This window comes from Dipodomys merriami, unplaced genomic scaffold (genome assembly GCF_024711535.1).
Source record: "Dipodomys merriami isolate MVZ:Mamm:240054 unplaced genomic scaffold, mDipMer1.0.p SCAF_1, whole genome shotgun sequence".
Classification (NCBI taxonomy): Eukaryota; Metazoa; Chordata; class Mammalia; order Rodentia; family Heteromyidae; genus Dipodomys; species Dipodomys merriami.
Window position 1 is genome coordinate 34,698,417 of NW_027202270.1, and position 15,401 is coordinate 34,713,817.

At 37.5% G+C, this 15,401-nt stretch overlaps 1 protein-coding gene across 2 annotated transcripts in view; it reads right to left on the reverse strand.

The window, feature by feature from the left end:
• Nucleotides 1-3,843: 3,843 nt before the first annotated feature.
• Nucleotides 3,844-15,401, reverse strand: part of Nup35 (nucleoporin 35) — a 33,132-nt gene continuing 21,574 nt past the window's right edge. The window contains exons 5-9 of one of the 2 annotated variants that reach the window (XM_070019567.1): nt 14,449-14,590; nt 9,860-9,929; nt 8,276-8,404; nt 6,496-6,660; nt 3,844-4,838 (exon numbers count right to left, since the gene is read on the reverse strand). In XM_070019567.1, coding sequence (XP_069875668.1) covers nt 4,761-4,838; nt 6,496-6,660; nt 8,276-8,404; nt 9,860-9,929; nt 14,449-14,590 — 584 coding nt within the window. In that variant the 3' untranslated portion in view covers nt 3,844-4,760. The remainder of the gene's footprint in view (nt 4,839-6,495; nt 6,661-8,275; nt 8,405-9,859; nt 9,930-14,448; nt 14,591-15,401) is intronic. The other variant, XM_070019563.1, reaches the window with a different exon arrangement.

Consider the following 15,401-nt stretch of genomic DNA (forward strand, 5'->3'; position numbering starts at 1 on the left):
CGGGGTCATATTAGATACCTCCTCCCTATAGGATAAATCATTGTTCTTCCTATTACTAACAACAACAAAAAAAAGATACAGCACTTGACGGGTAGAAACTTTAGCCCATTTCTCAGATGACTTACAAGATTTTAGTGGGACCCAGAGTAATAGAGCTCTGAAATATCTTCAAACTATAACACAAATAACCTTGACACTTGACCACATTACCAGGTATGTCCCATGACTCTAGACTATCATTCTAGAACTATCATAAAATCTCTGGCAGTCTTAAATTGTAGCGCTATGCTATTCTTTCTGAACACCAGAGAAAACACTGGCTTGGTTCAGATATGTCAGCCTGGTACATTCATAAACCAAAATGTGCTCTGTATTAAATGCTAATCAAGTCTAGAGGAAAATCTACTCCAACTACTGAGCTTTATGCATTAAATCTCATAAGATCCTTGATCTAGTGCTATGGTATCAAACACTCATCACAGATGTTAAACATGTATTCATTCAGCTTATTTGAGGTGCATCTCTATTTCATTTCTCAGGAAGCAAAAATCAAAGGGGAATATGCTCACCTAATTCTTGTATATGGATAATGTACAAGCATTGATTTTTATCCTTAAGTCAGTTTTTTTATACATGAAATGTTGGTTTGAGCGGGGGGCGGGGGGGGGGGCTGTTTGTTTTGGCCAGTAGTGGGGCTTGAACTCTGGGCCTGGGCACTGTCCCTCAGCTCTTCAGCTCAAGGTGAGCGCTCTACCAGTTGAGCTACAGCACCACTTCCTTGTTCACATTTTCATTCCATAAATATGTTAAATGTATTTATTAGGTTTTCTCCTTCCTCTTGGCATAAGGCTATTTTAAGTCTTGCTTTTACAAATCACTTGCTGTTTTTCTAGATAGCCAAACCATAAACTTCTGCCTTATTCTTGCTTTCTATAAGATTCTCACAAGCGATGTGTTCTTCCAATTTCTCACTAATCCTTTGTGCTTTCCTCTGATCTCTATTTTTAATTTGGCACTATTGGAGATCAAACCTAGAGTTTAATGGATGCTATCACTGAACTACATTTTAAGCCACCATTCTCTTCTAATCGTATATATCCTTTAAAGCATTCTCTGTTGTTTTGTTCATTCTCAATATGGTTTAATTTTTCTATTTTCTCAAAATTCAAATTCTGATTTCTCCTATTCTTTTACATGCTGTTATCATTTTTCTTTTGCATCTTTTAACACTTTTATAAAAAATGTATAGGCATGCTTTTCTGGTGTGATTTCATTATTTCATTCCTTGCCCTCAGTTTTAGATAACTGGGCATGACTATAAATTTCTGTTCTTTCTGTGTGGATCAGTGTTTCTGAACTTTCAGAAAAAGGTTTTGTTAAATGGACTTTATGGCTTCAAAGCAATCTCATCTCTGTTTCTTTTGGGAAAATGTTGAAAAATACAGTAGTAGTTTGCTTCTTGAGATTTCCTTGGCACTACTTAGTAAATGTGACAACAAAGATAGTTCAGAGAATATTAGGAGGGCAATACAGCAAACATCTTTTTAGCTAAAAAGGATACTTCATGTACCATGATGGACTATGCAAAGAGCACACACTATTATAAAACAAAACATAAGCCAGGCATCTGTGGCTCACGCTTGCAATTCTATCCACTCATGAGACTGAGATCTGAGGAATGTGGTTTGAAGCCAGCTCAGGTAGTAGGTACATGTGACTCTTCAACCTAAATAACCATCAAAAACCCGCAAGTGGAGCTGTAGTTCAAATGATAGAGTGCCAACTTTGAGCAAAGAAGGTAAGTGACGAAATCTAGACTGAGTTTACGCCGCAGTACCAATACCAAAATTTTAAATTAAACAAAATTACATATATTAAAATAAAAATAAAAATACAAAATTACATGGACTCAAAGCTTTTAAAAAAGTACAACGTAGTACCCACTTCTCACTTCTATCTTTAAAAGTGGAATCAAACATATAATAAAACAGGAGATGAAATAGCATCAAGTTGGAAGAATAAGACTTGAGTATAAAAGTTTTCTGATGAGCAGGGCTTTGGTAGAAAACACATGTAATCTAGCACTCATGAGACAAAAGCAAAAGGACTGCAAGTTCCAATGAAGCCAATTCTACATTAAGAGACTGTTGCCGGGCTGGGAAGGTGGCTCAGTGGTGGAGCGCTGGCCTTGCCTGCATGAGGCTCTTGGTTCAATTCCTCAGTCCACATACACAGAAAAAGCCAGAAGTGGCACTGTGGCTCAAGTGGTAGAGTGCTAGCTTTGAGCAAAAGAAGCTCAAGGACAGACCTCAGGCCCTGAGTTCAAGCCCCAGGACTGGAAGAAAGAGACAGGGAGGGAGAGAGAGGGAGAGAGAGAGAGAGAGAGAGACTGTTGCAAAACAGAAACAGAAAAAGTTTCCTTAGGATCACTTCATCTCAAAAAACTAAACTTTAATTGTAGTTTGGCTGCGGTCTTTTTTTTTTTTTTTTTTTGGGGGGGGGGGGGAGTCCGGTCGTGGGGCCTGAACTCTGGGCCTGGGTGCTGTCCCTCAGCTCTTCAGCTCAAGGCTAGCACGCTACCACTTGAGCCACAGCGCCACTTCCGGCTTTTTTCTTTTTGCTTATGTGGTGCTGAGGAATCGAATCCAGGGCCTCATGCATGCAAAGCAAGCACTCTACCACTGAGCCACCTTCTCAGCCCCGGTTGTGGTTTTTTAAATAAACCTATAAAATCTCCCAGAGAATATATTGTTAAGCCATGATTAATAAAAAAAAAAACTAAAGGAAAATGTACAGATTATATAGATACATGGACAAATGTCAGTTACTATTGGTCAAATATTATTTCAATTATAAATCTCTATCTCACAAGAGCCACTTTAATTAGGTTCTTATAAATTGGCCAAAGGAGATAATACAGATGAGTAACAGTGATAGCAACTAAATGACTCAATGAAGCAGTGATTTTTTTTTAAGGCCACAAGAACACCATGACACAATTTTTTGTTTTGTTTTGGTTCCGGTCGTGGGGCCTGAACTCTGGGTCTGAGTGCTGTCTCTAAGCTCTTCAGCTCAAGGCTAATGCGAGCCACAGCGCCACTTCCAGCTTTTTTCTTTTTGCTTATGTGGTGCTAAGGAATCAAACCCAGGGCCTCATGCATGCAAGGCAAGTGCTCTACCACTGAGCCACCTTCCCAGCCCACAAAAAATATATTTAAGCTCATAGGATAGCACTGGTGGTTGTCATAGTTCCAAAACATCACTCTGAAAAGTAATAAAGGAAAAGGATTATGTATTTATCCTGCCATTCTGTAGGAACATATATCACAGTAACCAAATAGCCCTAGCTTGTTAAATGCAACAGAAATGACAAAAATTGGGCAGAAAAGTCATTTTTTAGTCCTGAATGAAATAACAGATCCGAACAAGCATCAATAATATAGCTTTTTAAAACATTATGTATTATTATGGTAAAGTTTACAATAAGGATATGTCAGGCTTCTGCACATATCACCATGATCAGTTAAAACATCATCTTTTGTCTTACTATGTGTGGCATGAAGCTACCAACTATTATTTCAAAAAAAATTAAATCAAAATCTAATCTTCTCTAGATCTAGTTTCCAGGACATAGAAAAAATAGTGAGCAAGCTCAGACTACAGTCAACTCACAAGGCAGCTTCAGTAGGTTGTGTTATGCTGGACAATGGGGACCAGGGAAAGAACTAACTACTAGGACAGTTAAGAGATAAATAATAATGTGTAAATCAAGTTTGATCATGATTTGAATAAATAATAAATATTTCATTTAATGAACTGAATATTGCACAGTAACCATTACTAATTGGTAAGTGGGATACGGACATTTTAATTACATACAGAAATATGATTTTTATTTTTTAATATATCCTGAAGTACTTATATTAAAACTGCATCCATCTCGTGTGTGCTTTAAACAAAAACACAAAGGAGAGGGAAGGGGAATGATGGAAGATCAAGACACACTGCACTTACAATAAATGGACATTTTAATTGAAACCCCTTTGAACTACTTAAAAATATAAATAAACAAAAAATAATGGTACAACGTAATAGCAATTAAAGCTGGATTATAGGTATACAAAAGTTAATAAAATATTTTCTATACTTCAGTGAACAAATAAAACAATAATAAATCACCACTTCAAAATATATACAGTACATAATTGACAAAGTTTATTATCAAGAAACTTTAGTAGTAGGTTTTTAAAAAAGAATGGTTGGGTTTTATAGTAGTAAAAGATGATAAGCCACAACAGGACATATACAAAGGTAATTAGAATATTAAATACTATCTCAATTAAAAGACCATCATTCACATTGCTAGTTATAATCCTGTGTCTTGGTAAATACAAGCAGCTTTCATGAAATTCACCTTCTCATGAAAACTAGAGGAGATAATTCTCCAAATTCAATTACTTAGTTTACAATAATCAGTGCTGAGTTTCTTGTGCATGCACTATCACATGAAGCACAAAATCCTATCTAGGGTGATTTTTAGGTTTTCTTCAAAATGTATCTCAAGCATCTTTTAAAGCGCGAGCTACAAATAGGATGTATTCTTAAAAAAAAAAATCTTTAGAAATAAGCATCTGAGATAGCTACCCACCACTGCCAAGTATGGTTATACAACTAACCAAAGGAAACTGGCGGTACTTTGCTAACTCTGGTTTTAGTGCAAGGACCTCCTCCTTCATAGCGGAGCTCTTAACTCTTATTATCTACCAGCCAAACATGTACTCCATTGCTTTCGAGACAAGACTTTCATCTTTTTTTGGCGTTTGTCTGTCAGAAATAACCTAATAAAATACACACAAAAGGAAAAAAAAACTGTTAGATATGATTTCTTCTATGACAGTCATTTCTATAATTAATAGCTAATTTAAAAGAGAAATACTAAAATCACTAAAATTCATTTCCAACAATTATTTATACGTTTTGAAGATTATAATTTGGACTTGTAATATCTTTATGTTCTTAAGAATACCAACAACTCAAATATAACCATATAAAATGATGCTTATCAAAATGAATGCCAAGGCTGGGAATGTGGCTTAGTGGTATAGTGCCTGCCTAGCATGCAAGAAACCCTGAGTTCAATTCCTCAGTACAACATAAACAGAAAAGGCCGGATGTAGCCCTGTTGTACAAGTGATAGAAGGCTAGCCTTGAGCAGAGAGAGTCTCAAGGACAGTGCACAGGCCCTGAGTTCAAGATCCAGACTGGCAAAGAAAAAAAAAAACCTCCAAGAAATAGAAGCAAGAAGTTTTTTTTTAATTGTACTATTTGCAGTTATTTCTTTTTTTCTTTCTTTTTTCTTCCCCACCTTCCCTGTGTCACTGTTTTTAATTTCTGTACCCTTTGTTTTCTTTATAAGTTTATCTGAATTGGGGAAGTAGGGAAAGAGAATCACAGAAATGATGGGACAAAAGGTGAACCAATGCAACAGTGATACTCAATAGATACTATGTTGGAAATGAACTTTACAACTGGGGTCTCCCCCCAGAGAGTCAGTGGTAGAGGGAATGGGAGAAAATGAGAGGAGGTAATGTAACTGTAAACCCTCTATATATCAGATTTACAATATTTTTTTTAAAGAATACTAATACTCTTTCCTTTAGCAAAACAAATAAATTAGAAAACTGAACAAATTTTAAAAAGAGCATCAAGAAATGAGAGTTTTAAATACAGGTTGAAAAACAAAAAACTAAGGGACAGAAACAATTTTACAATGATCTTCCTATTTCAGGGGAATCAAAAACACACTGTCACCACTTGCCCTACTAGAATACAAGCATTTTTGTGTTCAAGTACTGTGATCTAAGACCTATGTCTTTGGCTGCCTAAATTAAATACTTTTGACTAATTACTAGTGGACAACAATATAGAAAATTTACAGTCAAAATTCTTATATCACTTCCAATAAATATAATGAACTTCCTTAAAAATGTATGACATGAAAACTTTTAACTCTGAATAATAGTAGGCCAAAGTCTTCTTTTGATACCTAAATGTGCTCAATCCTAAGGTTTTATAAATTGTGACATCATCACTTTTATCACTGATTTAACAGGGTTATAATATTTTCTCATTCTAACAATGTGTACAGGAGACATTTTGTTTTGTATACAAATACAACTCAGAAAAGTTCAAAGACATCAGAATGTCTGAAGAAATGGCAATTTTTTTAAATTTTGTTTTCCAACATTGAGCATGTGAGGAAAGTACTCAACCACGAAACTACATCCCCAGCCCAAAGGAAAAAACAAAAATAAAACAAGACAACTTTCAAACTAGCCAAGATCCAACTTTAAAATAGAAAATTTAAAAAGTTAAAGGTTTCAATGAGGAAATCACTCCAGCATGAAAAGTTTAATAATAGCTATACCAATTCAATAGGATCTTTTTCAAAATGCCTTTAATTAGATCTTTTTTTATCCAATTCTACTTAAATACCTGATAATCACTAGTAGAAGCTTTGTATGCTGTAGCAAGAGGTCTCATGGTAGAAATCCTAGGAGTACTTCCGGGTTGTGCTGGTGTACCTAAGGTCTTAATTGGTGGTGTAAAGGCCAGAGATGGTGATGACAAAGAACATCTCTCACTGTTTTCCATGACAGTCTAAAGAAATAAACAATTCCTTGTTTATAAGCATACACATATATACAGTACTGCATAAACATCCAAAGAAATGTATTAAAGGAGGTATGCTTTCCTGGATTCTAATTAACCCTTCCAACAATTTTAGGTTTGAGAATACAATACGATTCATAGCATTTAAGATCAGGATTTGAGCAAGAGATCTCAATTTAATCACTTCAAAGACTTTAATATGCCTGGAGCTAGTATCTTACCTATAATCCTAGTTATTCGGGAGGCTGAGATCTGAGGATTGTGGTTCAAAGACAGCTCAGACAGGTAAGTCCATAAGACTCTTATCTCCAATTAATCACCATTAAAGCCAGAAATAGAGCTGTGACTCAAGTAGTACACTGCTAGCCTGCAACACAAAAGCTCAGGGACTGCACCCAAACCCTGATTCAAGCCCCAATACTGGCATCAAGGGAAAAAAATTCAATGTAACTTTATTTTTTTTTTATTGTGAAAATACTGTGCAGAGGAGTTACAATTACATGGGCAAGATAATGAGTACATTTCTTATCAAGCATTGTAGCCTCCTCTTTTGTTTCCCCTTCCCATCAATGTAACTTTATAAGCCACAAGAATTAAGAATCCTCGGGCTGGGAATGTACTCAGTGGTAGAGCGCTTGCCTTGCATGCATTAGGCACTGAGTTCGATTCCTCAGCGCCACATAAGCAAAAAGGAAAAACAAAAGCCAGAAGTGGCACTGTGGCTCAAGTGGTAGCGTGCTAGCCTTGAGCTGAAGAGCTGAGGGACAGCGCCCAGGCCCAGAATTAAGAATCCTCTAAAGCAAGTCAGCAAAGACAAAATTACAAATTCTTGGAGAATATGTATTGGAAAAGAGAATCAAAGTCTAAAGCTCCAAAAGTCCTCTCTTCTCTGGTAATATATTATAGCACAATTATATAATCACATGGCTACAACAAATTTTAAGTACAGAAACCAAGTCTGTTTTGCTGGTTAACATGTATGTGCCAAGCAATAAACACATGGTAGTATAAGTTTGCATATACAGTATATACACAGTATACACACATTATTTAATGCTATCAATTCATTATGAAACAGCAACATTCCTTTGAAGTTCTCAACAACATTTGATGTTGCTTTGTACAGTACAAAATGGGTTAGTAGTTAAGATATCTAAAGTCTAGATCTCACTTCAATATTGGACAAGCTATTTTTGTTCTCTTGACTTCTTTATGTGACATGAAGGGATTTGGATGTATTATCTCTAAAATCTTAAAGTTAAATATTTTTGGCTTACTTTTTCCTGTCAGTCATGGGACTTGATCTCCAGCCTGGGCGCTGTCTCTAAGCTCTTTTTGCTCAAGGCTAATGCTCTACCACTTGGAGCCACAGTGCCACTTCTGGTTTTCTGGTGGGTAAATGAAGATAACAGTCTCACAGACTTTCCTGCCTAGGCTGACTTTGAGCCTCATCCTCAGATCTCAGCATCTCAAGTAGCTAGGATTACAGGCATGAGCAGCCACTAGCACCCAGCTTTAAATAACATTTTTTATAAGCTAAGCAAAAGAGATATGGGGAAGGCAGGTGGCATACTGCCATGATATCTTATCACCAAAAACTTACTTTATCGATGCATGGTTTTACACCAATCATGATGGACTCTCCAAATATCCTCCCATCTTTGCTTAAAGCTTTCCGGGCCTGCAGTTTAGACTGGTAACGAATATGCATCCAGTTTCCTGTGTTGGACATCTGCAAAGAATAGAGTCTTCTCTTAAGACATAAAATATGTAAAATTTGTACTAATGAATTTTATCAGAAAATAGAAATGTGAGAATAAATTCATACTTTGACTTTTGTTTCATGCTCTCTAAAAACATTGTATATTATAATTCAACAAAAATCCAATGGAAGTTTTAATAATCTCTACCTAGCTCCAATTCTCTAAAACAAAAAGTAGATGGCTAATATACTCTAAAAGTAATTCTCAAAAAGCTTGTTTCCTGTAAAAAAAAAAAAAAAAGCCAAATTGACACCTGATATGAAATTTTTAAGAAACTGTATTCAATACAATTTGGTATAGGAGTTAAGTTCATACTGATGGGGGGTGGGAGGGGAAGGGGACAACTTGGGCAAGATATAAATGATTTTTTAAAATACCCAATTAGAGAAAAAGCAGTAATACCATGAAACTTCTCTTATTTTATTCCCCAAAAGCTAGTTCATATTAGAAAATAGTATAGTTTACTGGATATCAGTGGCTTGCTCCTGTTCTCCTACCTATTCAGCAATCTGAGATCTGTTGAAACCAGCCAGAGCAAGAGTCTTTGAGAATCTTATCTCCAATTAACCAGCAAACCCCCAGAAGTGGAGGTATTGCTCAAGTAGTTAGAGCACTAGCCTTAGGCAAAAAGCTCAGAGACCTAGGCTCTAAGTTCAAGCCCCAAGACCAGCAATAATAATAATCATAATAGTAATAATAATTCATCTATTTTTAGTAATCTATCTTTTAAAGACACTGAACAATGGAGGAATAGATGCTGAAACTCCCAAGCACTATGCAGTTCTGAGCCTTCTGGACAATAAATAACATCTGTAATCCTAACTACCAAGGAGGCTGAGATCTGAGGATCAGTGTTCAAAGCCAGCCATGGTAGAAAAGGCCATTAAGATTCTTAGCTACAATTAACTACCAAAAAGCTGGATGAGCAGCAGTAGCTCAAATAGTGAGCAGAAAAGCTCAGAGACTGTGAACAGGCCCTGAGTTCAAGTCCTAGGACTGCTACCTCCCCACAACAAAAAAAGTAAGTAAGTAAGTAGGTAGGTAGGTAGGTAGGTAGGTAGGTAGGTAGGTAGGTAGGTAGGCAGGCAGGCAGGCAGGCAGGCAGGCAGGCAGGCAGGCAGGCAAAGACAGATACACAGATACATACACAGACAGACAGACAGGCAGGCAGGCAGATTCAAAACTTCATGGAGAGAGCACTAGTTCTGAACTCAGGAACCTGCCCCCTTGCTAGGCAAGCATTCTACCACTTCAGTCAAACACCCAGCCCCATTCTTTCAAAACTTAAAAAAAAAAAAAAAAAAAAAAGGAAAAAGAAAAATTTTATTTAGAAAAGCATACACAAAGTTCAGAAGTAGTTTCCTTCAATTCACAGCTTCTCTTTTCTCAGCCAAAATCTTGAATTAAAAAAAAGTACCCCTTACCACATGTTTTAAGATATTTCCATATTGTGCAAATTGTAGCAATATATAAGATGCAGATGCTTGTGGAAACCTGAAAATAAGAAGTTATCCAGTTTAAGCAAGCAACTTCCTTTATCAATAGAAAACCACATTATTTTAAGTACATCTAGATAAATTGCTACCCAAACTTCTAGTTTAGAAGATTAATAATAGGAAAACCCTAATTCACGCTGTTTTCTCCTATCTAGGCTAACTATGAAATACCAGTCATTCAAAGACAGACCTTAGAATTAGTTTTGACTCAGTAATTTTCTCTCTAAAATCTTCAAAATTCCCACTCTCATTGCCATTATCTCAGCTTTTCATAAACAATTATAAAGTTGTATTTCTGTATATGTGTTTTATAGTAGGTGTGCTTATAAGCACTCTTTAGGTTTATGATGATTTTTAGAAGGTAAAATAATTTAAATTATAATAGCATTCCATTCTTAATTCTACATGAAGCACTATGTAAATTTTCTGAAATTTAACCTTCAAGCAAAAATAAAACTCAGCACCAATTAACAATGGTACTAGAATCCTTTTAAAGAATTGCAATCAAACTTTTAGTAGCCATGTTATATGAAAAGTTTAAGTTAAATATGTTTTGAATATTTTACAATAAAATAGTATCATTTTCCTAAATTTAAACAATAAAGTTTTTTGGTTTTTGTTTTTTAATTTTTTTGTTGTTGTTGTTGGGTATGGGCCCGGGTGCTATCCCTAAGCCTCCTTGTGCTCAAGTCAAGCACACTACCACTTGAGTCACAGCACCAGTTTTTGAGTGGTTAACTGGAAATAGAATCTCAGGGGGACTTTTCTGCCTGGGCTGGCTTCAAACTGCAATCCTCAAATCTCAGCCTTCTGAGTAGCCAGGATCACAGGTGTGAGCTACTGGTGCCCAGCTTTTTTTTTTTTTCTTTTTGTCAATCATGGGGCTTGAACTCTGGGTCAGGGCACTGTCCCTCAGCTCTTCAGCTCAAGGTGATCGCTCTATCACTTGAGCCATAGTGGCACTTCTGGGTTTCTGGTGGTTAATTGGAGATAAGGGTCTCTGAGATCTTAGCCTCCTGAGTAACTAGGATTATAAGCATGAGCCACCAGCGCTCGGCTTTTTTTTTTTTTTTTTGCCAGTCCTAGGCTTGAACTCAGGGCCTGGGCACTGTCCCTGAGCTTCTTTTACTCAAGGCTAGCACTCTACCACTTGAGCCACAGCACTACTTCCAGCCTTTTCTGTTTATGTGGTACTGAGAATTGAACCCAGGGCTTCATGCATGCTAGGCAAGCACTCTACCACTAAGCCACCTTTCCAGCCCCCAGCTTTTTTTTTTTTTTTTTTTTTTTAAATAGTGATAGCTATCTGTAAGCAACTATCTGGAAGTTTTTTATTTACTTTTGTCAGTCATGGGCCTTGAACTCAGAGCCTGAGCACTGTTCTTGAGCTCTTTCACTCAAGACTAGCACCCTACCACTTGAGCTACAGCTCCACTTCCAATTTTCTGGTAGTTAATTGGAGATAAGAGTCTTATGGACATTCCTGTGCAGGCTGGCTTCAAATTATGATCCTTAGCTCTCAGCCTCCTGAGTAACTAGGATTAAAGGTGTGAAACACCAGCACTCAGCTGGAAGTTTTTTTTGTTTTTTGGGGGTTTTTTTGGTCCAGTCCTGGGGCCTGAACTCTGGGCTTGGGCACTGTCCCTCAGCTCTTCAGCTCAAGGCTGGCACTCTACCACTTGAGCCACAGCGCCACTTTTTTTTTTAATCTGCTTATGTGGTGCTGAGGAATCGAACCCAGGGCCTCATGCATGCAAGACAAGCGCTCTACCACTGAGCCAACTTCCCAGCCCTCAGCTGGAAGTTTTTTAAACTACTAATATAAATTAATCTGTACCTTCAACTAGAACCTCCCAAAAGAGAGCTGCTAAAGATAAATGAAAACTAAGCATATTAAAATCTATGTTAGTGAAATATTCACCGAAATCAAAATTAGAATTTTAATTTTAATTTACTTATATCTCTCTGGATATGAGAAATCTCACCCCTACAAATACATAAAATGAGGGTACCTCAAAGTACAAAAATGAAAAAGAAAAATACATTTCAAATAAGGTAGTACTTAAAAAACTAAAACATAATTCTAGGGCCCAAGGTCTACTTTAAGTAGGAAGAAATATTTCAATACTTTTAGCTGGGCACTGGTGGCTAATGCCTGTAATCCTAGCTACTCAGGAGGCAGAGATCTGAGGATCAAGGTTCAAAGCCAGCCCGGGCAGGAAAGTCCATGAGACTCTTATCTCCAATAAACCACTAGAAAACCGGAAGTGGTGCTGTGGCTCAAGCGGTAGAGCGTTTGCCCTGAGCTGAAGAGCTAAGGGACAGCACCCAAGCCCAGAGTTCAAGCCCCACGACCGACAAAAAATATATTTTTTTTTTTAAAAGATCACTGAGAAGCTGGGAAGGTGGTTCAGTGGTGGAGTGCTTGCCTTGCATGCATGAGGCCCTGGGTTCGATTCCTCAGCACCACACAAGCAGAAAAAGCCAGAAGTGGCACTGTAGCTCAAGTGGTAGGGCGCTAGCCTTGAGCTAAAGAACTGAGGGACAGCTCAAAGGCCCACAGTTCAAGGCCCACGACCGACCCCCCCCCCAAAAAAAGTGACTCTTATCGACCAACCAAAAAAAAAAAAGTGACTCTTATGACTGGCATGTGGCTTAGTGGTAGAGTGCTTGCCTAGCATGCATAAAGAAAGTACTGGATTTGATTCCTCAGTACCACATACACAGAAAAAGCCAGAAGTGGTGCTGTGGCTCAAGTGTCAGAGTGCTAGCCCTGAGAAGCTCAGGGACAGTGCCCAGTCCCTGAGTTCAAGCTGAGCACTGGTGGCTCATACCTATAATCTAGCTTCTTAGGAGGCTGAGATCTGATGATCACGGTTCATACCTGCCCAGGCAGAAAAGTCCCTGTGAGGCTCTTATCTCCAATTAACCACTCAAAACCCAGAAGTGGCACTGTGGTTCAAGTGGTAGAGCACTAGCCTTGAGCACAAAGAGGCTCAGGGACAGCGCTCAGGTCCTAAGTTCAAGCCCCAAAACCAACCAAAAAAAGAAAAAAATGCATTAGGATAGTCACTTTCTACTTCTAATCTTCAATACTAAAATGTAGAAATTCTATATAGCATAGTATACACACCATGTTAATGAAAGTTAACACTATGTACCACAGAAACAGAGGCACAGCCACTGGAAAGTGGCTCCCTAAGGAAAAGTGTTACGGGAGGAAGCAAACTTATTAAATGATCTTTAAAAAAAAAAATTTTAGGAATGGGAATGTGGCTTAATGGTAATGTGCCTAGCACACATGAAGCCCTGGGTTCTATTCCTCAGTACCAAATAAACAGCAAAAGCTAGAAGTGGCACTGTGGCTCAAGTGGTGGAGTACTAGCCTTCAGCAAAAGAAACTCCGGGACAGTGCCCAGGCCGAGTTCAAGCCCATGACTGGCAAAAAAAAAAAAAATTATATATCTATCTATTTATCTATAGATAGATAGATAGATAAATAGATACATATTTTTATATATCTATCTATTTATCTATAGATAAATAGATAAATAGATTTTTTTTTTAAGCCAAGTGCCTATGGATAACATCTGGAATCCTAACAACTCAGAAGACTGACATGTGAGAATCACAGTTCAAAGCCAGCCTGAACAGGATAGCAGGATAGTCTGTAAGACTCTTATTTCCAATTAATCACCAAAAAGCTGGAAGTAGAGCTGTGGTTCAAGTGGTAGAGGACTAGCCTTGAGCAAAACAGTTCAAGCCCCAGAAATGGCACAAAAAATAATAAAAAATTTAAATTATTTATGTCTGTATGTATTGGGCTGGGTAGGGCTGGGAAGGTGGCTCAGTGGTAGAGTGCTTGCCTTGCATGCATGAGGCCCTGGGTTCAATTCCTCAGCACCACAAAAACAGAAAAAGACAGAAGTGGCGCTGCGGCTCAAGTGGTAGAGTGCTCGCCTTGAGCTGAAGAGCTTAGGAACAGTACCCAGGCCAGAGTTCAGGCCCCACGACCGACAAAATTTTAAAAAAAGATCAGGATAATATGCATAGTTGTCTACAATTTACTATAAAATACACCATAAAAATGATAGATGAATTTGAGGGGCAAAAAGGGGCAAACAAAGGAAGGAATGGTATCACCCAAGAAGCATTATACTCAGAACTTTACTTATGAAATTATAATTATAACCCTGTTGTACAACTACTTAGCAATAATTCAATTTGTTTAAAAAAGTAGATGGATACCATTCAGCAAACTGTTAGCAATTAAATAATCTAGGTAATGATGTATGTGTTTTCTGTCCAAGTCTTTCAACTATTCTGTATTGTTTAATAATTTTAACAAAAGTTGCAAAGAGAGAGATTGTTAAAGGTCCAAAAACCTTACCCAGTGCAAGGGAAGGGGTGATATTTGCAAAAAGAAATGTACTCTCTACCTGACTTATATAACTGTGGTTTATGGTAACTTATGTAACTGCACATGACCTTTACAAAACAATAAAAAAAAACCTTACCCAAACACAGTCACCCAAGTGTCATCAAGGTGATCTTCTGAAGTCAGAGAATCTCCTTGTGTATAAAAAGGATCCAACTGGGCAGGAGATAGTGTCGTCTTTCGTGGCTGACCAATATTTGCTGGGCTAAACACACTTTGCCCTATATTGAGATACTTGGTTAAGTTAGTTATGAACATAAACAAGTTTGGTTTCTTTTAAAGCAAACATCTTAGTCTCAAAAGAAAATAAGCAATTATATAAACAGTTCAAAATATAAATAGTTGTAATCAAAGGATAATTTCAAACTAACACAATGAGAAAAAGTCATGAATAATTGGGCATAGTTTATGTTTTATTACACATTATAAATTTTTCAAATGTTCTGTTTTTAATTTCTGGCTGAGCCTTTCAACAAGGTTAATCTGTCAATCTCAAGAACCTCTTTTTGGACTGATCATCCAAAATCCTATCACTTTTATCACAGTACCTCTGCTTTAAAATGTATTTAAGAAGGTGCTCAGAGCATAGCATGGTGGCTCATGCTTGACTCCCAGCAAAAGGCAAGCTGAGGCAGGAATAAACATTACCCACAGAAAAAGATCAACAATACCTACCTTACCCTCTAAAATGTGAATATTGTTCTTCTTTAGGTCACTTCTATTTAGAGTTTCTAAATCTATGGTTCTTTTTGTTGTTGTTGTTTTTATGGTTGGTCGTGGGGCCTGAACTCGGGACCTGGGTGCTGTCCCTCTTCTGAGCTCTTCTGCTCAGGGCTAGTCCTCTACCACTTGAGCCACAGTGCCACTTCCAGCTTTTTCTGCTTATGTGGTGTTGAGGAATGAACCAGGGCCTCATGCATGCAAGGCAAGCGCTCTACCACTGAGCCACCTTCCCAGCCTCTAAATCTATTATTTCTAATCCTTCAATATAATAACTACTATGTAATATTTTCTTCCGAGCGCTGGTGGCTC